We start from the raw sequence: 27,144 nt of genomic DNA, 5'->3' as shown, positions 1-27,144 counted from the left end.
AAACAATAGAAATAATAGGAAACAATAGAAATAATAGGAAACAATAGTAATAATAGGAAACAATAGAAATAATAGGAAACAATAGAAATAATAGGAAACAATAGAAATAATAGGAAACAATAGTAATAATAGGAAACAATAGTAATAATAGGAAACAATAGAAATAATAGGAAACAATAGTAATAATGGGAAACAATAGAAATAATAGGAATCAATACTATTATCAGCAGCAGGGTGTTTAATGTCTTTTATGTCTTTAATTGCTCACATTTTATTAATGACAACTTTTGCATCTATACAGGTAAATGTACATTGTTATACAGTACATATATACTGACTACACACCTGATATACGTCTACCGGTATGTATACACCTGACAGGTATTCAATGGCTCAGTGGCGTGGTTGCTATGCTGTTGTTGTCAAAACTATTCGACTCCTATAAATATATATATATCTACTGAAGTGTACTGTGTATCCGGGACGTTTTTTCTCTGTACTTTTTTATCCGTAGAGGAAAGCATGACGGAGGAAGGTATGAATCATATTACTATTGTTACTCTCACTAACAATACACCAGTATTACCTGTAATGTAAAATGTATGTGTAAACAATGACTTGATTGTGATCACTATCTGAACATCTAGACCATAATGGTCCGGGATACTGGTAATCGATAAGTCTATTCTGAACTGCACTCTCTCTAGATCTATATCCTTTGGAGTGTCTTGGAATGTGAACACTCCGGCAATATATTGGATCCTAGCAAAGTCTGTTTAATGTGATTTTATATTAAATCTGGCCTGTCATATTGACGGGAGGGTTGTGTTTATATTCTATGCCTCAGTACACATTGACGTAATTTCCTGTAGCCTGTCACACACGACTTTCTGTTCGCCGGTGTTTGCTGATCACACGAATAGGGTTAATGTGTCCATCAATCAAACGTAAAGAGGGTTTAGACAGCGCAGTCGGGGGCTATGTCTAATGTTTAAACGATCGATTTATAAAAAAAAATCCAACCAATATTGAATTCTAAATTGTTATCAAATAATATACGTGTTGATAGGTAACCATTTGTAAAAGGAAATCCTTCTATTGTCTGTTTCACGAAATTCCTAATTCGGCAGACTTTTTAATTGTCTTTCATATTCTCCATTTCCTTTCACGTTTGTCTTTTGTTTTGACACATCTTCAGACTATGGTCTACCATTCAATTCAGACCGCCGGGTTATTTTTAAGCTCACTATTCAGACTGTTTATTTTGAAAGCGATCTACACACGATGTAGATTGGTCGCGCCGCCAGTGAATCTGTCACCATCTCCGTGTATTTGTTTGTGATCTGTTCAGTGTGGCTGTCGGCATGTTTCAGCGTGACAACACTATACAGCAGACAAAGGATCCACCCTCAGTCTCCCAAAACACCAAACTAGTACCAAACGCGTCACGTGCAGTAACCAAGACCATTATGCTATTCGAATGTTGCCACATATTCAGAAAAAAAATACTTTTTTCTAAGCTGGATTGAAACCGGTATCTATAAGTTGCAATTTGATAATTAGTATCCCTGCATGCGTCAAAATCCTTAGGTTTTACTATGATCGCGTATTTTAAGTGGTTGAATTTCTAATATAATATTACATAAACAGAGCGACACGCACTGTAAACAAGTTAATTTCCCGATCGGGATAAATGGATTAATGTTTGCACTTAAATTACGGATGAGTAAACCTTATCGATATATTGGTCTCACATTAAACAAGCTAAACTGTACAAAATAAGTTAATTAGTCTACTTCACAACCCTAAAATGTGTCCCCCGCCATATTCAATAATCTGCAAATCCTAGTTGTATTGAAGTTAATGGATTTTAATCCCCACACACCACAAGTTGCAGTGATGGAGATTACAGTGATCATTATTCTATTGTCATTGACAGTTCTGTAGAGTTTATTGTCCCAGCCAAAGCTAGCTGATACGATTGTATAAAATCAATGGATGCGTTATACTAAACAGGTTTCGTATGTACAGTTCAAAATTAATTCCGAGAACGAGTGTTGACACGACCCAATCACAGGCGAGAATTTACATATGGTCTGTTTGTCGCCTTGGAGGAGTTGACACTACATAGAGGACAGCATCTATCTGAATGTTGGCAAACTATCTGGATAACCTACCTACATAGTGTTACAAGTGTATTTATGTTGGAAGTGAAGGCATTATTTTTTGTTAACGTGGGAATTTACCTAAAACGACAATTACATGTAGTGAGGTTCTGTTAATTTTATCAAAGGATTATATCATTTTTTCGAAATGCCGGCGACTCGGGTACCAAAGAAAAAGAAGAGTAAGTCAATTGTTTGCCAAGATAATCCGGCGTGTTGGTAAAGAATTTTTATCTTTAGACAGTGCCTTTTCTAGATCCATCACATATTTTTTTCTCATGGCAGATCTAGTAAAATGTTATGTAACACTGAGGGGCCGCGGTGGTCGAGTGGTTAAGATGTCCCGACATATTACCACAAGCCCTCCACCTCTGGGATGCGGGTTCGAATCCCATGTGGGGCAGTTGCCAGGTACTGACCGCTGGTCGGTGGTTTTTCTCCGGGTACTCCGGCTTTCCTCCACCAACAAACCTGGCACGTCCTTACATGACCCTGGCTGTTAATAGGACGTAAAAATAAAATAAATAAACCAAAAGTAACACTGAAAACAAGAATTACTATAGTTTATACTACTGTCTAGTTCCTTATCGGAGCCTGAACGTTGATGTCTTTCATGTTAGCTAGGGAGATGTAAACAAAACTACAGCATATCAGATCTTTGTAGTCGTGATTTGTACTGTGTTAACAAAACTACAGCATATCAGATATTTGTAGTCGTGATATGTACTGTGTAAACAAAACTACAGCATATCAGATCTTTGTAGTCGTGATTTGTACCGTGTAAACAAAACTACAGCATATCAGATCTTTGTAGTCGTGATTTGAACTGTGTAAACAAAACCATAGCATATCAGATCTCTGTAGTCGTGATTTGTACCGTGTAAACAAAACTACAGCATATCAGATATTTGTAGTCGTGATATGTACTGTGTAAACAAAACTATAGCATATCAGATCTTTGTAGTCGTGATTTGTACCGTGTAAACAAAACTACAGCATATCATATCTCTGTAGTCGTGATTTGTACTGTGTAAACAAAACTACAGCATATCAGATATTTGTAGTCGTGATATGTACTGTGTAAACAAAACTACAGCATATCAGATCTTTGCAGTCGTGATATGTACTGTGTAAACAAAATTACAGCATATCAGGTCTTTGTAGTCGTGATTTGTACTGTGTAAACAAAACTATAGCATATCAGATCTCTGTAGTCGTGATTTGTACTATGTAAACAAAACTACAGCATATCAGATCTTTGTAGTCGTGATTTGTACTGTGTAAACAAAACTATAGCATATCAGATCTATGTAGTCGTGATGTGTACCGTGTAAACAAAACTACAGCATATCAGATCTTTGTAGTCGTGATTTGTACTGTGTAAACAAAACTACAGCATATCAGATCTTTGTAGTCGTGATATGTACTGTGTAAACAAAACTACAGCATATCAGATCTTTGTAGTCGTGATTTGTACTGTGTAAACAAAACTACAGCATATCAGATCTTTGTAGTCGTGATTTGTACTGTGTAAACAAAACTACAGCATATCAGATCTTTGTAGTCGTGTTGTGTACTGTGTAAACAAAACTACAGCATATCAGATCTTTGTAGTCGTGATTTGTACTGTGTAAACAAAACTACAGCATATCAGATCTTTGTAGTCGTGATTTGTACCGTGTAAACAAAACTACAGCATATCAGATCTTTGTAGTCGTGATTTGTACTGTGTAAACAAAACTACAGCATATCAGATCTTTGTAGTCGTGATTTGTACTGTGTAAACAAAACTACAGCATATCAGATCTTTGTAGTCGTGATTTTGTACTGTGTAAACAAAACTACAGCATATCAGATCTTTGTAGTCGTGATTTGTACTGTGTAAACAAAACTATAGCATATCAGATCTTTGTAGTCGTGATTTGTACTGTGTAAACAAAACTATAGCATATCAGATCTTTGTAGTCGTGATTTGTACCGTGTAAACAAAACTACAGCATATCAGATCTTTATAGTCGTGATATGTACCGTGTAAACAAAACTACAGCATATCAGATCTTTGTAGTCGTGATTTGTACTGTGTAAACAAAACCATAGCATATCAGATCTCTGTAGTCGTGATTTGTACTGTGTAAACAAAACTACAGCATATCAGATCTTTGTAGTCGTGATATGTACTGTGTAAACAAAACTACAGCATATCAGATCTTTGTAGTCGTGATATGTACTGTGTAAACAAAACTACAGCATATCAGATCTTTGTAGTCGTGATATGTACGGTGTAAACAAAACTACAGCATATCAGATCTTTGTAGTCGTGATTTGTACCGTGTAAACAAAACTATAACTTATCAGATCTCTGTAGTCGTGATTTGTACTATGTAAACAAAACTACAGCATATCAGATCTCTGTAGTCGTGATTTGTACTATGTAAACAAAACTATAGCATATCAGATCTCTGTAGTCGTGATTTGTACTGTGTAAACAAAACTACAGCATATCAGATCTATGTAGTCGTGATTTGTACCGTGTAAACAAAACTACAGCATATCAGATCTTTGTAGTCGTGATTTGTAATGTGTAAACAAAACTACAGCATATCAGATCTTTGTAGCGTGATTTGTACCGTGTAAACAAAACTACAGCATACCAGATCTTTGTAGTCGTGATTTGTACTGTGTAAACAAAACTAAGCATATCAGATCTTTGTAGTCGTGATTTGTACCGTGTAAACAAAACTACAGCATATCAGATCTCTGTAGTCGTGATTTGTACTGTGTAAACAAAACTACAGCATATCAGATCTCTGTAGTCGTGATTTGTACTGTGTAAACAAAACTACAGCATATCAGATCTCTGTAGTCGTGATTTGTACCGTGTAAACAAAACTACAGCATATCAGATATTTGTAGTCGTGATATGTACTGTGTAAACAAAACTACAGCATATCAGATCTTTGTAGTCGTGATTTGTACTGTGTAAACAAAACTACAGCATATCAGATCTTTGTAGTCGTGATATGTACTGTGTAAACAAAACTATAGCACATCAGATCTTTGTAGTCGTGATATCATAAACAAAACTACAGCATATCATATCTCTGTCAGTCGTGATTTGCACTGTATTAGTACATTTATTATACTATTTGTATATGTTTTATATATATAGTTTACAGTGATGTTTTGCACGTCCCCTGTACATTTATTATGCTAATTGAATATGTTTACAGTGGCTACAGCGACCAAGACCAAGGAGTCTGCGGTGTTGAAGGACGGCAGTTTGGCCATTCTCGCCAAGGAGATCGGACAGGATGACCTGAACGGACTCGTGTTGACCATGTACCTCAATGTGCCAAACACAGACATTGTAAACATCGCCAACAGTGCGTCCGAATGTGGACTCCTCGACGCCAACGAATCTCTAAGGACAGAGACAACGCGCAGGTGTCTATTGCACTGGAAGAGCATGCGCGCTGGGGCCAAGGAGCGCGAGAAGGTGAAGGAATTGGACAGAGCATTAAAGGAACTCGGGAAAGCCGAAATCGCCGACGTTGTGTCCGAACGACACTCCAATAATGCAGAGCTCACACCGGACGCTTTCTCAAACCTTAGTTAATGGAGGTTCGCCTTAAAGCACATTCCAAAACATCGACTTGTAAACATTCTCTCTTTTTATATCGAAGATGGACTGGACTTCGCGAAATGACCAAAATAGGAGCGTAAAGTGATAGGATATATGCTACAGCTGTAGCAAGAATCTTCTTCATCAGTGTCGTAGACAGATAATGTGGAAACGTGAACAGGACATTTCTTGCTCTTGTGCAAGTTTTGCTTCTGCTAGACGTTAATACGTGTATCACCTGCCAAAAGAGACGGCGTCTGTCCAGACAGTCTTACGATTGATATAATCTTACACTCAAAACAGTGAAATTTTATCGTATAAATGCATGCTTTTTCATAACAATTATTAAACCCTTTAAAAAGATTTATGTTTCAACATTTTCAATCTATAGGCATTAGCGCCTACTTGGTATACGTAAAGCCTTTGTTGTAGTGTACTGGTGCTCTGATTGACATCCTATTAACAGGTGGGGTCATTTAAGTACACATATATATCATGTTTAGATGAAGGTGGAAAACAAGAGTACTCCGGGAAAACACTGACCAGTGGTCAGTATCTGGCAAAAACACTGACCAGCGGTCAGTATCTGGCAACTGCCCCACACGGCATTCGATCTTGAGTCCCAGAATGGAGGACTTGTAAACACATAAAACAATAAAACAAACAAATATTTCAATGTTGTGGAAAGTTTATTTAATGCATGATTTGATTGAAATCATCAACATCCACAATCTATCTGTACAAAAGTTCCCTTAGTATTGGGTAAAAGCACCACATTGTTTTAATATCTCTGTTCTCAATATAGTAACATATAAAACACAAAGAAATAGTTTCACAAGACATACCAATAACAATGTCGGGTATCAAGTGCCTGAATCGCTCACCTATACTATAGTGCATTATCTGATGCTCTTTGTGCATGTAACAGGGCCAACATCAGATCCCAAGGGATCTTAATCAAACATTAAGTTCCTAAAACATCTTAGTCCTTAAATGTTAAAGTTCCCAAATACATTAAGTCCTAGACCTTATGATAAAGTTCCGTGCTTCCCAAATACATTAAATCCTAATATGTTTAACTTCCTGAAGACATTAAATCTTATTCTTAATGTTAAAGTTCCTACAGACCAAGAGATCCAGTAGACCCATGAGAGTATGTTTCTTATTCCAAAACTTAGATGTATCTTGAGTTTAAAGCACATGGTTTTGACTCTTCAGATTTCGGAGAAATTTTGATTTGACTTCTGAAGCTACTAAAGGTCAAGGGTCAATCAATATATGATCTCATGTAAAGACATTAATCATACTAGCTCTATAACAAACTTTCACCCAAGTATTTTATTCTCAGGTCAAAATCTATAGTAGATCAGGAGCCATTTGAAAGATTTTCGCCAATATAGCACTTGGTACCCTGAATGCAGGCCAATTCCATTTACATGTATCTGCAAACCTTAAATAGCCATACTACAACTAAGCATGCTGCAGAACTAACATCAATCTAAGATTTGGAAGAAATTGAAGGGAATAGATGATGCCAGACAAAAACACCAATATAAGATTAAGCTTGCTTGCCCTTATAGGCAGGCAAGCTAATAACGACAGAATCATATCACGGGTTATAAAATAAATTGTTATCTACACAAAACTGATCATTAAGTGTGTGTATTTGACCTTACAAGTAAAAAGAAATATTTCATTATAAACAGAGGTTGGCGTCTCTAACAAACTTTTCCTACATTAAAAGTTGACATAACTAATCCTTGATCTTCAAACATATGTAAACTAAACTATTTCACTGTAAAATGATGTTCTACCTCACCAGACATTATTCTTATTACAGGCTACAGAAAACCATCAACTATTCTAAGTACAACTGTGACCAAATACTAGGTTAAGGAAGGTCACTCCTAAATCAATTTTAACAGGTCAATGCATCTTTTTTAAATGAGTAAAAGCTAATAGAAAAAAAAGAAGATTTCTAAAGCAAATAGACAAAATTAAAACAGATTTCTTTGAAAGCTTTACAGTACCTCATGCTGGAAAATTTGTTATCAATTAACCTGGATGCATATAAGTATAAGTTACATTTGTATGACGAGAAATTAAGGTCAGGTGTAAAATGAATATTCTTTGTCTTTTGATCTTTTATCTTATTAAATTTCCAGATTGAAATAGTCTTGGAAATCCAAGCTCTACATATAAATTCCCGTTTACAACAGTAAAGATAATTAGTACTATTTCCAAGGATGCCATGCAGTTTGTACAAAAATAGCCTGGACTGGGTTACCAGGAATTAAATTGTCATGGTATAAATGGATGAGAGAGAAATCCCAACACACTGTTGCCTCATACGTCAATAAATAATGAATAATAATACCTTATTTGCCGTAATTAGTGCCCCTCCCCCTATAAGCGCCGTCCCTTTTTCTGGAGAAGGAGTTGAAGTTGTATAAACGCCCCCCATCACATGGATTAAACATAATTTTACATGTGATGCCTCTGACATCAGCATTGTATCCCATATTACATGGACTTGGGAGTCTTTTACTGTAAAAGATTAATGTGTCATGAATCCGGAAAGAGATAAAATATGGCTGACATTTTTCTTCCACAATTTACAATTTGGTTCACTCATAAGTGCCCCCTTTGTTACATTTGTTTAACCACCCTGGGCGCTGATTACTGCAAATATGGTAGTATTGCTAAATATCTTCAAATACAATCTTACATCAAATAGTTGTCTTACTTATATTCATCCTCTCATTCAGATCCCATCAAGTATTTTAACTTTCTAATACGATACACAAACATAGCACAGCTATTAATCTGTAAACAAATCTTCAGGATTCAGATCTTTTACATGACAAAAAATAAGGATTACAATCCAAAGTGGCTTATCCTATATTATAAAGCAACGCTTCATACAAATACATCAGTAAAGTGTATGGGATACATTGTCCATGATTGGAGATGGCAATTTATGCTTCCTTTTTAACATTTCATATAATGTGTGATGCGAATCCTAAATACTTGGTATGTAGATCCTATCCATTTGTGTTTTAAGTAGCTGACTTTTAGAATACAAATCATAAACAATGGATCAGACAGTGTCGGTCTCTATTATTAAAACATTGCAATACATTGCAGACATGCTGTTAAAATCTGTGATTGAGATAATAGTCTGTAAGTTAGAGTTATCTCCCCTTGTTAAATGGTAGTTACACTAAGCTGAGCCTTGTAAACTTGTAAAGTACATGTTACGCATCTCTTTACAGACAAGTTGTAACTTTTGATGGTCAGACATGTAGATTCACTGTGTAATTGTCACAATGTACATGTATGAATATATCTGATAAGAAATTTGGTCAAGGCTCTGAAAGGTTCCTTAACCTTATAGGTTACACAAGAAATTCATCTCCAGATGGTGGCACACGTCACCGCCACTGGGAACTTTACCTAGAATCTGTGAATCATTGGTAGATCACATGATGACCACTTCCTGTTGGTACCACTTCCTGTTAATACCACTTCCTGTTGGTACTACTTCCTGTTGATACCACTTCCTGTTGGCTACATTGGTAAGTTCTTTCTCTTTGTGATGCAAGTTACAAGTCATGACTATACAAAGATAGGCATAACATGGTATGTGAGTTATCACGGAATAAAACACTGTGATTCAATATTGCAATAATCCCACAAGATAAAAGATAGTTCATCACCATGTATGGAGCGAGGATGTAGGATACAACATACATATCTACTTCATCCAAAGGTTATCTGTTGTGATATCTGAAAACAGAAAGACAACTTGAGTAAACTAGGTATCAATCCTTAGATAAGGTTAAAAAATGGAACGATCAAAATCCCTAAAGAATTAAATGCTAGAACATGCACATAAAAATAACATTATCAAAATAATACTATTCACCTTAAGAGTGCAAAGTACTGAGGGTATCATTGTTTTGGAGTGTTACCATACCTCCATTGTAACTGATAACAAATTATATACTGATAACTTCCAACAGAAAGCCCAATAAGAGTACCCTGGGTCTTTCGCTTATTGAGAAGAAGTTGTTTAGAGATATTAGCCTTTTTGACCCCTGTGACTTTGAACCAAGGTCAAGGTCATTCATTTGAACACACTTGGTAGCCCTTCATGCAAGCATGCTGCAGGCCCAATATGAGTATCCTGGGCTTTTTGGTTTTTGTGAAGAAGTCGTTTGAATGAAAAGTTTACACACATCGCACTACGACTGACGGTGCATGATGACAAAAGGTCATCCTGACCCTTCGGGTCAGATGAACTAACAAAGCTAGCTATATAGTTTGACTGATCCTTGGGATCAACATTTTTGTGACCCTAAAGTAGAATAACCCTATCCTTCATATGTGATACAGCTAACTGAGCAGATTTGATGTAGTAAGACCTACTTACCTGGTTAGGGTATGTTGCTGTGTATATTACATTCTGTTGATCTGTTGCCAGGATATTACTTTGTAACGTGTGGGCATCTGTTCAAACATTAAATATATCAAAACATTACTAAGTAAAGTGTGGGCATATGTTCAAACATTAAATATATCAAGATATTACTTTGTAACCTGTAGGCATCTGTTCAAACATCAATATATCAAAACATTACTAAGTAAAGTGTGGGCATATGTTCAAACATTATCAAGATATTACTTTGTAACGTGTGGGCATCTGTTCAAACAATTAATATATCAAGATATTACTTTGTAACGTGTGGGCATCTGTTCAAACATTAAATATATCAAGATATTACTTTGTAATGTGTGGGCATCTGTTCAAACATTAAATATATCAAAACATTACTAAGTAATGTGTGGGCATCTGTTCAAACAGTAAATATATCAAGATATTACTTTGTAACGTGTGGGCATCTGTTCAAACATTAAATATATCAAGACATTACTTTGTAATGTGTGGGCATCTGTTCAAACATTAAATATATCAAGATATTACTTTGTAACGTGTGGGCATCTGTTCAAACATCAATATACATAATTTATCAAGATAATATTTCTGTGGTTCTTATTTTATTTTTGATACTTGGGATATACCATAATTTGGTAATAAAACTGCTCACATTTCTCAACAATTTTTTTACCAATATCTTTAGTGAGACATGTGATGGACATGAGAACTCCAAATATCTCTTAAATATAACTATACCCTGAGAGATCTTCTAAGATAAAATGTTACTTACTAAAACTATCCCCTGAGAGATCTTCTAAGATAAAATGTTACTTACTAAAGCTATCTTCTGAGAGATCTTCTAAGATAAAATGTTACTTACTAAAACTATCTTCTGAGAGATCTCTAAGATAAAATGTTACTTACTAAAACTATCCCCTGAGAGATCTTCTAAGATAAATTATTACTTACTAAAACTATCTTCTGAGAGATCTTCTAAGATAAAATGTTACTTACTAAAGCTATCTTCTGAGAGATCTCTAAGATAAAATATTACTTACTAAAACTATCTTCTGAGAGATCTTCTAAGATAAAATATTACTTACTAAAACTATCTTCTGAGAGATTTTCTAAGATAAAATGTTACTTACTAAAACTATCTTCTGAGAGATTTTCTAAGATAAAATATTACTTACTAAAACTATCCCCTGAGAGATCTTCTAAGATAAAATATTACTTACTAAAACTATCTTCTGAGAGATTTTCTAAGATAAAATATTACTTACTAAAACTATCTTCTGAGAGATCTTCTAAGATAAAATGTAACTTACTAAAACTATTTTCTGAGAGATCTTCTAAGATAAAATATTACTTACTAAAACTATCTTCTGAGAGATCTTCCAGTCTTGGTTCCTCTGGGATCTGACCAGATTTATCCCCTTTAGCAGACTGGAATATACATACAGGGCCATCAACTCAAGCTATATGTTATATATAGGTATGTTAAATAATACAATCCCAGTAAAAACATCAGATTTTAAAATCAATCATTTATATATACATCATTTAGTATTAAATAACATATTGTTTCTTCACACTTTTCAATAAGATCAATAACTCGTATCAAAAAATTAAACTGTTCTGTAATTAACTTATGTTATCTATCAGATATGCCATCTTATTATTTTTTTATACCTTATTAGTAATTAAGCACTAATACAATGTTAAAAGACAATAAATACAATTTCAAAATATGGGCATACATTTATCGTTTTTCAATGAGTTGTATCAACATACTTCTCTGTATTTTTGGAGATACAGCTTAAGTGGTTCAACATAACTATCGAATCCCAGAGTTGACATTGCAAATAAAATGTCCTCTCCGTTAATTGTTTTCCGTTTTTCCTGGTGGCATCTCTCACTAGCTCTTCACAGTGTTAAGGGTATCATACACCTGGTTATACGAGGTCAGATTTAATAATGGGAGGTGGGGTAGGGCTCATCACGATAATTTAAGGAAGAAGAAAAAATTGCCAATTCAATATTATACAATGACAACATGTATAATTACTAATTGTGTAAACATAAAATATTCTAGATGCGGTCATTAAGAAAGAAATTTTGCATACCATAATTTCATAACCAATAGACATGAGAAGGAAGGGAAACAATTCAGTCAGAAATGTTTAAACAAAGGATACTCGCTGGTGATAAAGCTAATGAACTCTGAAACACATTCCTGAACACATTCTTTGGCATCTTTAGCAATCTAAAATACAAAACAGCAATCTGTAATATCCACGGAAACTAATGGGTCATTGGGATCACAACATACACTGAAATGATAGGAACATTGATTTAATATATCAATTATATTTTGTACAGCAAAATAAATATAATTTTGAAATTGAAGTGTTTGTACCATAATAACTGAGGAGAATAAATATATGTAGTGGCCAGAGCCCAGTGACATGAACTTTCCTAAACATTAAAGAATCCCTTAAAGGCCCACTACCTTTCTGAAACAGCTTTAATTTTTATTAATGGGAATGTTAAACGAGATCGATAATTTTGTAAAGTTACAAAAGTTATTAACTTACTGTTAATACTACACTTATCATCACCTTCTGAACAATTTAATTCAAATAAAGAAAATGTTTATTTCCATAACGTAGGTCGTCTTATGTTTCCTGCCGTCATCCTAAATACTGTGCGGTAGTTGATTATCACTGTGCTAGACAGCAAAACAGCGAAATCAATCTGCACAGTTATCATATATTATGCATGAAACCTTGCATATGTTTGGCATAGTAACCATATCTTAGGCCATCAATAAATATTTTCTTATGTTATTAATAGTTTTCAGAAACCTTTACATACATAGTGGGCCTTAAACTTTAATTTGTCCACTGTTAGATTTTATGGAAGGCTCCTTATATTAACTTCATTATTTTTTCTTATTTTCTGCATTGCTTTCCTATTGGGAATTTTATCTTAAGGAATTCCATAAAGTTCAGTTATGTTCACTGGGCCCTAGAGTAGACTTTTATAAGAGGAAGTAGTTGTCTGGTCACTAATGATTGACACGATCTAGTTACAATAAAGTACAAGTTATATTTGTTCAACTGTGTATAATGCTTTGTTAGAGTTAAATAAGTCTTTAATACAAGAGATCCCAGAGGGATCTTGGCGCCCACCAAAGAATGATCTATGTCTGACAATGGAAAGAGGGATCTTTTCCCTGCTTTTCAAACTTGTTCAAACACACTACATATAAAATTTGAAACAGATCGCTATAGTACTTTCTAAGACATAGTGGTAACAAACTTCAACAATGTAATCTAAGATGGCGGCCGGTTTGCCATCTTGTTTACCAATCAGTGCCGAAAGGCATTATGGATCAGTCCATAAATGTACTATGCACAACTAGGGTACAAGGGGAAACTATGCATGGAATTTGAGAAAGATCCCTTCAGTACTTTTTGAGAAATATTGATAACAAACTTTAACTATCAAAATCCAAGATGGCCGTCAGTCGGTCATCTTGTTTCCGATCGGTCCCGAAATGTAATATGCACAATTAGGGTCCTAGGGGAACCTGTATATGAAATTTGAGAAAGATCCCTTTAGCACTTTTTGAGAAATAGTGGTAACAAACTTTAACCATTAAAATCCAAGATGGCCGCCTGTCGACCATCTTGTTGACCAGTCGGTTCCAAAATGCAATATGCACAACAAGGGTCCTAGGGGAACCGACATATGAGATTTGAGAAAGATCCCTTCTGTACTTTTTGAGAAATAGCAGTAACAAACTTTAACTATCAAAATCCAAGATGACCGCCTATCGGCCATCTTGTTCAACGATCGGTACCAAAATGCAACATGCACAACTAGGGCCCTAGGGGAACCTATATATGAAATTTGAGAAAGATCCCTTCAGTACTTTTTGAGAAATAGCGGTAACAAACTTTAACTATCAAATTACAAGATGGCCGCCTGTCGGCCATCTTGTTCACCGATCGGTCCCAAAATGCAACATGCACAACTAGGGCCCTAGGGGAACCTATATATGAAATTTGAGAAAGATCCCTTCAATACTTTTTGAGAAATAGCGGGAGCAAACTTTTAACTATCAAAATCCAAGATGGCCGCCTCTCCGCCATCTTGTTCATCGATCGGTCCCAAAATGTAATATGCACAACTAGGGTCCTAGGGGAACCTGTATATGAAATTTGAGAAAGATCCCTTCAGCACTTTTTGAGAAATAGTGGTAACAAACTTTAACCATTAAAATCCAAGATGGCCGCCTGTCGACCATCTTGTTGACCAGTCGGTCCCAAAATGCAATATGCACAACTAAGGTCCTAGGGGAACCGACATATGAAATTTGAGAAAGATCCCTTCAGTACTTTTTGAGAAATAGCAGTAACAAACTTTAACTATCAAAATCCAAGATGACAGCCTGTCAGCCATCTTGTTCACCGATCGGTACCAAAATGCAATATGCACAATTAGGGTCCTAGGGGAACCTGTATATGAAATTTGAGAAAGATCCCTTTAGCACTTTTTGAGAAATAGTGGTAACAAACTTTAACCATTAAAATCCAAGATGGCTGCCTGTCGGCCATCTTGTTGACCAGTCGGTCCCAAAATGCAATATGCACAACAAGGGTCCTAGGGGAACCTATATATGAGATTTGAGAAAGATCCCTTCTGTACTTTTTGAGAAATAGCAGTAACAAACTTTAACTATCAAAATCCAAGATGACCGCCTATCGGCCATCTTGTTCAACGATCGGTACCAAAATGCAACATGCACAACTAGGGCCCTAGGGGAACCTATATATGAAATTTGAGAAAGATCCCTTCCATACTTTTTGAGAAATAGTGGTAACAAACTTTAACTATCAAATTACAAGATGGCCGCCTGTCGGCCATCTTGTTCACCGATCGGTCCCAAAATGCAACATGCACAACTAGGGCCCTAGGGGAACCTATATATGAAATTTGAGAAAGATCCCTTCCATACTTTTTGAGAAATAGTGGTAACAAACTTTAACCATTAAAATCCAAGATGGCTGCCTGTCGGCCATCTTGTTGACCAGTCGGTCCCAAAATGCAATATGCACAACAAGGGTCCTAGGGGAACCTATATATGAGATTTGAGAAAGATCCCTTCTGTACTTTTTGAGAAATAGCGGTAACAAACTTTAACTATCAAATTACAAGATGGCCGCCTGTCGGCCATCTTGTTCACCGATCGGTCCCAAAATGCAACATGCACAACTAGGGCCCTAGGGGAACCTATATATGAAATTTGAGAAAGATCCCTTCCATACTTTTTGAGAAATAGCGGTAACAAACTTTAACTATCAAAATCCAAGATGGCCGCCTCTCCGCTATTCTTGTTCATCGATCGGTCCCAAAATGTAATATGCACAACTAGGGTCCTAGGGGAACCTGTATATGAAATTTGAGAAAGATCCCTTCAGCACTTTTTGAGAAATAGCGGTAACAAACTTTAACTATCAAAATCAAAGATTGCCGCCTGTCGGCCATCTTGTTGACCGATCGCTCCCAAAATGCAATATGCACAACGAGGGTCCTAAGGGAACCAACATATGAAATTTGAGAAAGATCCCTTCAGTACTTTCTGAGAAATAGCGGTAACAAGAATTGTTAACGGACGGACGGACGACGGACCACGGACGAAAGGCGATTTAAATAGCCCACCATCTGATGATGGTGGGCTAAAAACACCAGTACTCAAAAATAAAATCACCAGGTTTCAGGTTTACTTACTTTACCAGATTTGGGGATCGACTTCTTCATTATTCTTGCGACATTAGCAATAGGTAGAAATCTGTCCTGTAAGGATAACAAATACACATCTGTAATCAACTCAGGAACACATACTGTTGTCTTCTAATGAATGTAAGGATAACAAATACACTGTACATCAGCATAACCCAGGAACACATACTGTTGTCTTCTAATGAATGTAAGGATAACAAATACACTGTACATCAGCATAACTCAGGAACACATACTGTTGTCTTCTAATGAATGTAAGGATAACAAATACACTGTACATCAGCATAACCCAGGAACACATACTGTTGTCTTCTAATGAATGTAAGGATAACAAATACACTGTACATCAGCATAACCCAGGAACACATACTGTTGTCTTCTAATGAATGTAAGGATAACAAATACACTGTACATCAGCATAACTCAGGAACACATACTGTTGTCTTCTAATGAATGTAAGGATAACAAATACACTGTACATCAGCATAACTCAGGAACACATACTGTTGTCTTCTAATGAATGTAAGGATAACAAATACACTGTACATCAGCATAACCCAGGAACACATACACTGTTGTCTTCTAATGAATGTAAGGATAACAAATACACTGTACATCAGCATAACCCAGGAACACATACTGTTGTCTTCTAATGAATGTAAGGATAACAAATACACTGTACATCAGCATAACTCAGGAACACATACTGTTGTCTTCTAATGAATGTAAGGATAACAAATACACTGTACATCAGCATAACCCAGGAACACATACTGTTGTCTTCTAATGAATGTAAGGATAACAAATACACTGTACATCAGCATAACCCAGGAACACATACTGTTGTCTTCTAATGAATGTAAGGATAACAAATACACTGTACATCAGCATAACTCAGGAACACATACTGTTGTCTTCTAATGAATGTAAGGATAACAAATACACTGTACATCAGCATAACCCAGGAACACATACTGTTGTCTTCTAATGAATGTAAGGATAACAAATACACTGTACATCAGCATAACCCAGGAACACATACTGTTGTCTTCTAATGAATGTAAGGATAACAAATACACTGTACATCAGCATAACCCAGGAACACATACTGTTGTCTTCTAATGAATGTAAGGATAACAAATACACTGTACATCAGCATAACTCAGGAACACATACTGTTGTCTTCTAATGAATGTAAGGATAACAAATACACTGTACATCAGCATAACTCAGGAACACATACTGTTGTCTTCTAATGAATGTAAGGATAACAAATACACTGTACATCAGCATAACCCAGGAACACATACTGTTGTCTTCTAATGAATGTAAGGATAACAAATACACTGTACATCAGCATAACCCAGGAACACATACTGTTGTCTTCTAATGAATGTAAGGATAACAAATACACTGTACATCAGCATAACCAGGAACACATACTGTTGTCTTCTAATGAATGTAAGGATAACAAATACACTGTACATCAGCATAACTCAGGAACACATACAGTTGTCTTCTAATGAATGTAAGGATAACAAATACACTGTACATCAGCATAACTCAGGAACACATACTGTTGTCTTCTAATGAATGTAAGGATAACAAATACACTGTACATCAGCATAACTCAGGAACACATACTGTTGTCTTCTAATGAATGTAAGGATAACAAATACACTGTACATCAGCATAACTCAGGAACACATACTGTTGTCTTCTAATGAATGTAAGGATAACAAATACACTGTACATCAGCATAACCCAGGAACACATACTGTTGTCTTCTAATGAATGTAAGGATAACAAATACACTGTACATCAGCATAACCCAGGAACACATACTGTTGTCTTCTAATGAATGTAAGGATAACAAATACACTGTACATCAGCATAACTCAGGAACACATACTGTTGTCTTCTAATGAATGTAAGGATAACAAATACACTGTACATCAGCATAACCCAGGAACACATACTGTTGTCTTCTAATGAATGTAAGGATAACAAATACACTGTACATCAGCATAACCCAGGAACACATACTGTTGTCTTCTAATGAATGTAAGGATAACAAATACACTGTACATCAGCATAACCCAGGAACACATACTGTTGTCTTCTAATGAATGTAAGGATAACAAATACACTGTACATCAGCATAACTCAGGAACACATACTGTTGTCTTCTAATGAATGTAAGGATAACCCAGGAACACATACTGTTGTCTTCTAATGAATGTAAGGATAACAAATACACTGTACATCAGCATAACCCAGGAACACATACTGTTGTCTTCTAATGAATGTAAGGATAACAAATACACTGTACATCAGCATAACTCAGGAACACATACTGTTGTCTTCTAATGAATGTAAGGATAACTCAGGAACACATACTGTTGTCTTCTAATGAATGTAAGGATAACCCAGGAACACATACTGTTGTCTTCTAATGAATATATGATATATATATTATCTATTTAGTTCAAATTATTATATGGTTTGTGCATAGAGTATATAATAGTATATATCTTTTACAATATACTTGGTTATATATCATCATTCATCAACAGACTAAAGAAACAAACAGTGACAATAAAATCTATCATTTTATAGTCTGTCAAAGGATGCTATTGTAAATTTGATACATTCCTTAAATTATTTTACAATATGTGTATAAAGAGATCTGCTATATTCACCGTGGTAAAGCTGATGATCGTACCATCCATGTGGTACCTACATCCCACGTTGGTGAAAGGCTTGCACCATTTGTATGTTTGCAGCTCTATTTCAGCCTCATATTGGTCTATTGGTATGTTGTTTTTATGCAAGTCTATATAAATTGTGTGTCTGATATGTATTTAACATACAAATCATAATACTGTCATCTGACTAATGGCACAATACAATATACTCGTTTAAAGATTTTAGCCTATTTGACCCCTGTGAATGAAGATCAAGGTCATTTTTTTAGAAACAAAAATGGTAGCCCTTCATCCCAGCATGTCACAGGCCCAATATATATCAGACCTCTAGGCCTCTTAATTATTCGATTCACAATAGTTATTTAAAGATTTAAGCCGATTTGACACTTGTGACCTTGGATGAAGGTCAAGGTCATTCATTTGAACAAACTTGGTAGCTCTCCATCCAAGAATGGCACAGGCCCTATATTGGGTCTCAAGGCCTCCTAGTTATTCTCAAGAAGTTGTTTAAAGATTTTAACCTATTTGACCTCTGTGACCTTGAATGAAGGTCGAGGTCAACAATTTGAATAAACTAAATAACCCTTCATCAAAGCATGCTGCAAGCCCAATATGAGTATCCTGGGCCGTTCGGTTCTTGAGAAGAAGTCGAAAGATTTAAGGATTTTTGACCACTGTGAACTTGATGACCCAGCATGCATACAATGTATAACTATCATTAGTGCATGAATTATATAGCGGACAATCGTTACTTTTCTGACTATGAAAAAATATTATGAAAATATGCCAATTAGAGGCCAAACTAGAGCTGCAAACATACAATCTGTGCAAGCCTTTCCCTATCTTGGTACGATCATCAGCTTTACAACAGTGATCAGCTGGTGACCATTTCTCCGTGTGAACCGGTTGCCAGTGTATCCAACACAACAGACCTGTTCTCTTAATGGTTCATTATCCCGGGGTTCATCATCATTTTCAACTGACTGTAAAGTATCATCCCCATCTGAAAAATAATGATTAACTTTGAGTAGTCATATAATAACTATTGAAAATTCATTAATTATATACGGTGTCATGTAGCTGATAACTAATTAACTAATCAGTAATTACATAGACAGTATTAAATGGAATCCATTGTTCTTTGTTAGAAACATCTTTGATCCAGTAATACCAAGATGAATGTAATCTACCTGTACAATATTAAGACCATGTGTAACCATAATAAACACCGACTGCAGATACCGGTATTCCATCTTTACATATCAAACATCTAGAGTTATCTGCCCTTGCAGACAGGTATTGATTGCAATGACATTATATAGACATAAAAATGGATACCTTCCTGCAAGGGTAAATAACTCTATGATATGCTAAGACGGTATATGTAGCTGGAAGAGTATTTCTGGAAGCAAAATTCATTTTTCTGACAAGTGATTGACTAAGCATAGTGAAGGAAGGGTATACATACAGCTATTTTAGAGAATGCTGTCGTATGTGTATACGAAGAATAATTCTAATTTGAATTATGTACTTACCATCCTGTAGTTGAACAGATCCAGAAAACATGGATTCACCGAGACTGTCCACAGCACCATCTCCTGAATTACCATCCATCTTAGCTCACCTGAACAAAAAAGTTGATTTCAGATATTATCAACACAATATTCAGTTACTAATATGATCTGTTTACCTATCAAACTAGTGCCATCCACTACACCTGTTTGTAAACTGGTCCATGTATTTAATTTTCCCAGTATGGATGGGCGACATGTATATACAAGTACCAATGTTTTGGGGATATTAGAACAGCTAGGTGCATGCATGTTTGAAGAAAAATAGTAAAATGAAAATGGACTTTAATAGCAATTTTAAACATACAATTTATTTTTTAGACCAAACTTCAAACCATGCACCTACAAACACTAGCCTGATGGTTTACCAATTGAGCTATAGCTATCGGGTCACCAATGAATGACCAAGTCCAATCCGATCCTGCTTCAATCCTCCCTCCTTTTTCAAAGTCTTCACAGTGACACCCTTGGAGATCCAAGACACTATAATTGGACACCAAATTTGTAACAGGAATGAAGAAAATGTAATGGCCATATCTAGATCAAGGACTGAACCTGGAACCTTCAGAAATATTTAGAGTGTAAATGCCAAGGAAAATACAGTACCGATTCATTTTGTGGTACTGTTTTGCACACTGAATCTGTTACCGTATTTGACCCAATAACTGCCCAGGGCATTAAAAAAATTAAAATAAAAAGGTGCTTAATAAGACAAAATTTATTGCAAACCTATACATTTTTATAGTATTGGTCCTATGCCTGAGCAATTGAAATAAGACCTCAAAAATGGGAGATGCTTATAGGGATATGGGTGTTATTGGGTCAAATACAGTATATAAATTAAATGTTTAAAAATGTCAAAAATGCAAATGTATGCATGTCGAAACTCTGAAGTTAACATTATTTTGTTTCCACACAAAATTTGATAGGACTGCAATCATGAAAAACATGCATTTTACCTTGATATCCAAAACAGTTTACAAAGGGCAATAACTCTAGTAAGATTTTGAAAAATATACCTGGGTATAATATAAAGTTTGAAAAAAAATATTGAAAACTGACGGAATTTATAAACAACATGATAACTTTAATTTTGAGATCATTAATGCATGAATTTAAATTAAAGAACATTTTTTGGGGAAAATATGACTTTGATGGCCGAAATCAAGGCTTAAATTAGAATATATATGTCGCAACATTTTTAGCCTTCCAACTCTGGTTAGTGAGTTTGAATCTCATATCTTCTCAAGCACATGTACGTAATATTTATAATATACTGACTAATGACTACCGGTACTGGTTTTTCTCCACCTATAAATCTGGCGTCTTTATTAGTTATATGACCGTGTCTATTTAAGAATAAATTTAAACAACCATGCAAACTAAGGAAAACTTGGCCACAATATATCTGAGCTAGCCAGATTAATCAACCATGCAAACTAAGGTAAAACTTGACCATCACATATCTGAGCTAGCCAGACTAATTTTTATCATACATTAAACAAGAGATCCCAGAGGGATCTTGGCGCCCACCAAAGAATGATTTATGTCTGACAATGGAAAGAGGATCTTTTCCCTGCTTTTCAAACTTTTTCAAACACACTACATATAAAATTTGAGACAGATCGCTATAGTACTTTCTAAGAAAAAGTGGTAACAAACTTCAACAATGAAATCTTAGATGGCGGCCGGGTTGGCCATCTTTTTTACCGATCAGTCCCAAAAAGCATTATGGAGCAGTCCTTAAAGGTACTAGCACACTGCACAACTATCTGGATTTAAAGACCTCAGTACTTCTGAGAAATGCGTACAAGGGGAAACTATGCTAAACATATGAATTTGAAACTATCAAAATCCAAGATGGCCGCCTACACAATAGTCGGCCATCTTGTGTTCCTGATCGGTCCCAAAATGCAATATGCACAACTAGGGTCCTAGGTGAACCTACATATGAAATTTGAGAAAGATCCCTTCAGTTCTTTTTGAGAAATAGCGGTAACAAACTTTTAACTATCAAAATCCAAGATGGCCGCCTGTCGGCCATCTTGTTGACTGATCGGTCCCAAAATGCAATATGCACAACTAGGGTCCTGGGGGAACCTGTATATGAAATTTGAGAAAGATCCCTTCAGCACTTTTTGAGAAATAGCGGTAACAATCTTTAACTATCAAAATCCAAGATGGCCGCCTGTCGGCCATCTTGTTGACCGATTGGTCCCGAAATGCAATATGCACAACTAGGGTCCTAGGGGAACCTATATATGAAATTTGAGAAAGATCCCTTCTGTACTTTTTGAGAAATAGCGGTAACAAACTTTAACTATCAAAATCCAAGATGGCCGCCTGTCGGCCATCTTGTTGACCGATCGGTCGCAAAATGCAATATGCACAACTAGGGTCCTAGGGGAACCTACATATGAAATTTGAGAAAGATCCCTTCAGTACTTTCTGAGAAATAGCGGTAACAAGAATTGTTAACGGACGGACGGACGGACGGAAGGACGTATGGACGACGGACCACGGACGAAAGGCGATTTGAATAGCCCACCATCTGATGATGGTGGGCTAAAAAAGAAATGTATGTAAATATGTAAGATTGTTTTTGAAAAGGCTGAGTACCACAATTCTGCTAATTAACCTACCTTCTTCCTTTCTAAATCTTAATCTTACCCCTTTGTTATTACTTTTCTTTTCTTTCTGCTCTACGTGTAAACGCAATATACCTCTATCAATATATGTATATACCGTCCATATGTCTTAACTTGAATATAATTTACTATTATCATCTTACTAATAACCACCGTCATGAGTGAAAGATAGTATGAGAAAAGAGAATATATGATTATGTATGCTTGTTTTGTATGTGTGGAAGGAATAGTGTAATTGTTCTTGAATGATTAATAATTTAATACAAGATGACAGTATGTTATAAGTGACAGTATGATGAGATAATAGAGATGTGATGTAATGATGTTGATGGTGGCAATGCTGCTGCTGACGTTGATGATTGTGGTGATGATCATGATGATGATGAAAATCATGGAATGATGATGGTTGTGATGATTGATGATGATGATATGAGTAAGCTGTTTTTGAATGAGTGTGTGATATAGCGATATTCAATATTCAAAAGAAATAAAAAATCAATTATATATACAAATCTTTTATCATAAAACCTATAAGTAACGACAGGGATTTGTAATCTAATGAAAAACTGTGTATTCTTGAATCTCGATCTACTTTGCATGGATTATTGTTATTTTTGTGGCTGTGTCATTGTATATATAATTCATAATTAATAAAGTTTGTCATAAGTTTTTTATACAATATTTTTGTAGTGAAAATATGAATTTAATTAAATTTGCAGACAATCATGTCTTCATAATTTAGGAGGGGAAAAAACCCCTATTGCCACAAAGATTAATACATCATCAATGCCTCTCCATAAGTGTTTACGCTTTCAACGAGGCCGCCATCAGCGAAGAATCAGCGAAGCTTAATGTGCGCTAGCGCATTATGAGATAATTGTCTGCAAAGCTCTGGCATCTATATAGACCATAGATGCCATAGGAAGATAGTTAATGCTTAAATTTACATTATCAACTCATTTTAGGGTCTCTGCATTAACATTGTTTAAACTAGACCAGGATAACCATTTATTAACGACGTTTTAATCCACAAGACGGAACAGCCATTTTGACGGTGATCAGTTGACGTCACCACGTCAACATTAGTGAAATCACAGGGGTTTCATTATCTTTCAGCAGAGGCGGTACAATTGCAATTTCAGGGGGTACTTTTCTATACCATCTGCATGCTATCTAATGTAATTTAGCCCAAATCAGGCGGTACCACAGCCAGGTTCAACTGGCAAACAGTACCGGGTACCGCCTGATATTGAAACCCTTGCATCATAATGGTCACCTTTGGGTGTCAGTTATACCGTGATACACCTCACTTTGTCTTGGTTAGTTATAGTGACAAGTAAATGTAAATATATATATAGGGACGTATGTTACATGTACTTGCATAAACGGTTTGTTTGTCAAATGTGTTGTGTCAGCAGTCCTTATGTGTTGTTGTGTCATGCAAATGTATCACGTGATTGTGTACCTTTTCGTTCGCGCACCTGTATGATCTTGTATGTTCATATTCACACACTTGGCAGAGATGAGCGGGCATCTCGACAAAACTGAGACAGACTAAGTGGGGGATATATATACGGTATGATCTTTTAAACGTAAGTTATCAACTGTTTATTTCCATAAGTATTATCTAAATCATTTTAATTTACATATTGATATTTATTGTATTTAAAACTTTGTAATTTTGGTATATTTGAATAACCTTCGAATTCCGGGCGTGGTCCGCGTATTCACCCTTATTCTAGTATTTTTGGGCTTAAGTTATTTTTCTACAGGTTTATGAATATCTTAATACCTACAATACTAAATGTATATGACGTAGAACCCCTGTCGGATCGAGAGGGTAGGTATTTTGTGTGAAATGTGTTAATGTGTATAAATTGTTTTAAAGTAATGGTGAATGTGTAAATGACGTTTGTTTGATGTAAATTATGTCGAATGAGTAATTTTATAATGTGATAGCATTTTATCACTTTATAAGTAAATCTAACATCCATTGTATATGATTGTGACGTATATAATCTTTAATGGGCCACTACAATTCCGAAATGACTTTTAATTCTATATTGGGAATGTAAAACAATTTATAGTCACAAAAGTTATAAACTTACTGTTAATAAGTTACACCTACAATCACCTTCTTAACAATTTAATTTAAATAAATTAAATGCTAATTTTTATAACGCGCTGTCCTAATTACCGTATGTTGGTTGATTATCGTTGCGCTAGACGGCAAAAACAACATGAATTTTCACTGTGAACATAGTTTACACTGGGAATACTGCATTTGGTTAGTGTCATAACATCCTCTTAGACCATTAATATACATTTTCGTATATCATTGTCTTTTAAGAAACTTTTAATTTTTGTTTCTCAAAGGTACTGGACATATATATGTTTATTTGCTTTGAAGGGTTTATTCTACGGTATAAAAATGATATATTTGATTATATGACTTCGTCATTTGTGTCCTAAGGTTCATGGAATGGCTTTAACCAGTGATATTTTGCAAGCCTAAAACGCATTACTGTGCTGCAATCGAACAGAAACTAATTTCATTAATTGTTGGTATATACCCTGGCTAACTGTCAGTCTTACTGTTGATAAGTAATTTGTGAAGCTGCTTGTAAATTTCAGTAAAATAAGAGAAAAATGTTATATTTCTGGAGAAGACATAGAACTCGTGTGAATTGCATTGATGGCACCAAATAAACATGCCATCGTGTTCAGTAGTGACTATGCCAGGTACTCCAACAGTTTGTTTGGCAAAATCGGACCAGCGAATAGCGCAGGAACCTATTGTTGTAAATGCAAATGGCTGCTTTAAATGGCGGATCACAAATATAGCATATAAGAAGACATTTTAATTGATACAAGTGTGCTCTTATATACACTATAAGGTACTCTGAACATGACAAGAAGAATATTTACGAAAAAAAATTAGTTAAAATGTGGACTTTGAGGCTCTTTCCGGAAATTTGCATTTTTCGCCCCAAACAGATTGTTTGAACTATTTTTTTCGTGAAGAGTCTTCTTGTTATGTTCAGAGTACCTTATGGTGTCTATTAAAACATTTGTATCAATTGAGATGGCTTTCTTAACAAAATAGCAGCCATTTGCATTTACTACACTAGGCAAGTTGGAGTACCTGGCAATTCACAACTGAACCCACGATGGCATGATTATTTTGGTTCCATCAATGCAATTCACACGAGTTCTATGTCTTCTCCAGCCTGCAGCACAGTAATGATGGCTTGCAAAATATCACTGTTTAAAGCCATGAAATCAAGTAGCCTGCTTTCTCATTTTCATTAAGTTTATCATTACAAACCCCTGTGATTGTACCGATTGACACCATCCACTTGTCAATATTTTATATGAAACATATTTTAAATGACATATACAGATATTGAGTAGAGATCGAAACATAAATTTATTGAATGAAGCGCTTTGAATCATTCTCTGTCCCCTGTCATCACACTTCAAATATGAACGACCGAGACAAAACTAATATCCACAAGGAAATCATTTTCTGCTTTCCGAACACAAAGAAAATGGCGACTCTCTAACATTCCTAAAGTCTTCCTTGAGACGGGCATGATTTGCTTTAGATTTTTAGCTTTCATTGAAGTATTAGCTCGTATGTTGATTAAAAATAATCGCACGTGTAGACCAATGGCCATTAGGATAGTATCAACAAACCTCTGTGATTGAGAAGAACTTGAGAAATTGGTTGGTCAATGCAGGAGCCAGTGAGATTTCAGAGACTGCCAGCCACTCAGCAGAGAATGTGACATTCGACGGCTGTTAAATTAATTGACTTGCCCAGAGAAAGATCTCTAGACATAAAATAAAATCTTCAATGTAAAAACACTTTATGTGCAAAACTGTTTTTTAAAATTACGGTTTTAACCTATGATAAAAATATGTTTTGTGAAAGGTATTACAACTAACATATTTATGACATAAAAATACTTCATGACATGATTGTTTGATTAATGGAACAGCCGAGCTTTATGCCGCTTGCACACGCACCTGGAGGGAGCAAATATACTTTTATAAAGAAGCCCATGCGCAGTATTTTAAACATCACCTGTTATATAGGCTAAAGCCATATGCATTTGGTTGAGAAAAAGTATTGTTAAATACCATTATCAATATTTGAAAAATAATTGTTTGTA

General features: G+C 35.4%; 2 protein-coding genes across 5 annotated transcripts; one reads left to right on the top strand and one right to left on the bottom strand.

Moving 5' to 3' along the window:
- The first annotated feature begins 374 nt into the window (after positions 1-374).
- Positions 375-6,150, top strand: LOC138304927 (uncharacterized). 2 transcript variants are annotated; one of them, XM_069245325.1, is made up of 2 exons: positions 375-535; positions 5,396-6,150. In XM_069245325.1, exons 1-2 carry the CDS (start codon positions 523-525, stop codon positions 5,779-5,781), a joined length of 399 nt encoding a protein of 132 aa, XP_069101426.1. In that variant the 5' UTR covers positions 375-522; the 3' UTR covers positions 5,782-6,150. The 2 variants fall into 2 exon arrangements, with proteins under 2 accessions (XP_069101426.1, XP_069101425.1); XM_069245324.1 differs by lacking the exon at positions 375-535 and adding an exon at positions 1,979-2,347.
- A 307-nt stretch (positions 6,151-6,457) lies between these two features.
- Positions 6,458-26,780, bottom strand: LOC138304926 (nuclear transcription factor Y subunit beta-like). 3 transcript variants are annotated; one of them, XM_069245322.1, is made up of 10 exons: positions 26,666-26,758; positions 20,687-20,801; positions 20,283-20,371; positions 19,680-19,750; positions 16,028-16,093; positions 12,427-12,494; positions 12,023-12,152; positions 11,602-11,674; positions 10,223-10,299; positions 6,458-9,576 (listed from the first exon to the last, which is right to left on the bottom strand). In XM_069245322.1, the coding sequence occupies exons 3-10, from the start codon at positions 20,359-20,361 to the stop codon at positions 9,550-9,552; spliced, it is 591 nt and encodes a 196-aa protein (XP_069101423.1). In that variant the 5' UTR covers positions 20,362-20,371; positions 20,687-20,801; positions 26,666-26,758; the 3' UTR covers positions 6,458-9,549. The 3 variants fall into 3 exon arrangements, with proteins under 3 accessions (XP_069101423.1, XP_069101422.1, XP_069101424.1); XM_069245321.1 differs by lacking the exon at positions 20,687-20,801 and having other exon boundaries at positions 26,666-26,780; XM_069245323.1 differs by lacking the exons at positions 6,458-9,576; positions 10,223-10,299; positions 20,687-20,801 and adding an exon at positions 10,698-10,792 and having other exon boundaries at positions 26,666-26,780.
- Positions 26,781-27,144: the final 364 nt, after the last annotated feature.

The sequence above is a fragment of the Argopecten irradians genome, chromosome 12 (assembly GCF_041381155.1).
Source record: "Argopecten irradians isolate NY chromosome 12, Ai_NY, whole genome shotgun sequence".
In the NCBI taxonomy this organism is placed as follows: domain Eukaryota; kingdom Metazoa; phylum Mollusca; class Bivalvia; order Pectinida; family Pectinidae; genus Argopecten; species Argopecten irradians.
Note: the sequence above shows the minus strand (reverse complement) of the source record. Positions and strands in the feature narration are given on the sequence as shown.

Bases quoted from the DNA above. Each gene is read 5' to 3' on its own strand.
- LOC138304927 (XM_069245324.1), top strand. From the start codon at position 2,314: ATGCCGGCGACTCGGGTACCAAAGAAAAAGAAGA. The intron at 2,348-5,395 runs GTAAGTCAATTG...ATATGTTTACAG, and splicing joins GGTACCAAAGAAAAAGAAGA to TGGCTACAGCGACCAAGACC.
- LOC138304926 (XM_069245321.1), bottom strand. From the start codon at position 20,361: ATGGATGGTAATTCAGGAGATGGTGCTGTGGACAGTCTCGGTGAATCC. The intron at 12,153-12,426 runs GTATCCTTTGTT...AACACTGTGAAG, and splicing joins ATTAGCTTTATCACCAGCGA to AGCTAGTGAGAGATGCCACC. The intron at 10,300-11,601 runs GTAAGTAATATT...ATGTTTGAACAG, and splicing joins TCTCTCAGAAGATAGTTTTA to ATGCCCACACGTTACAAAGT.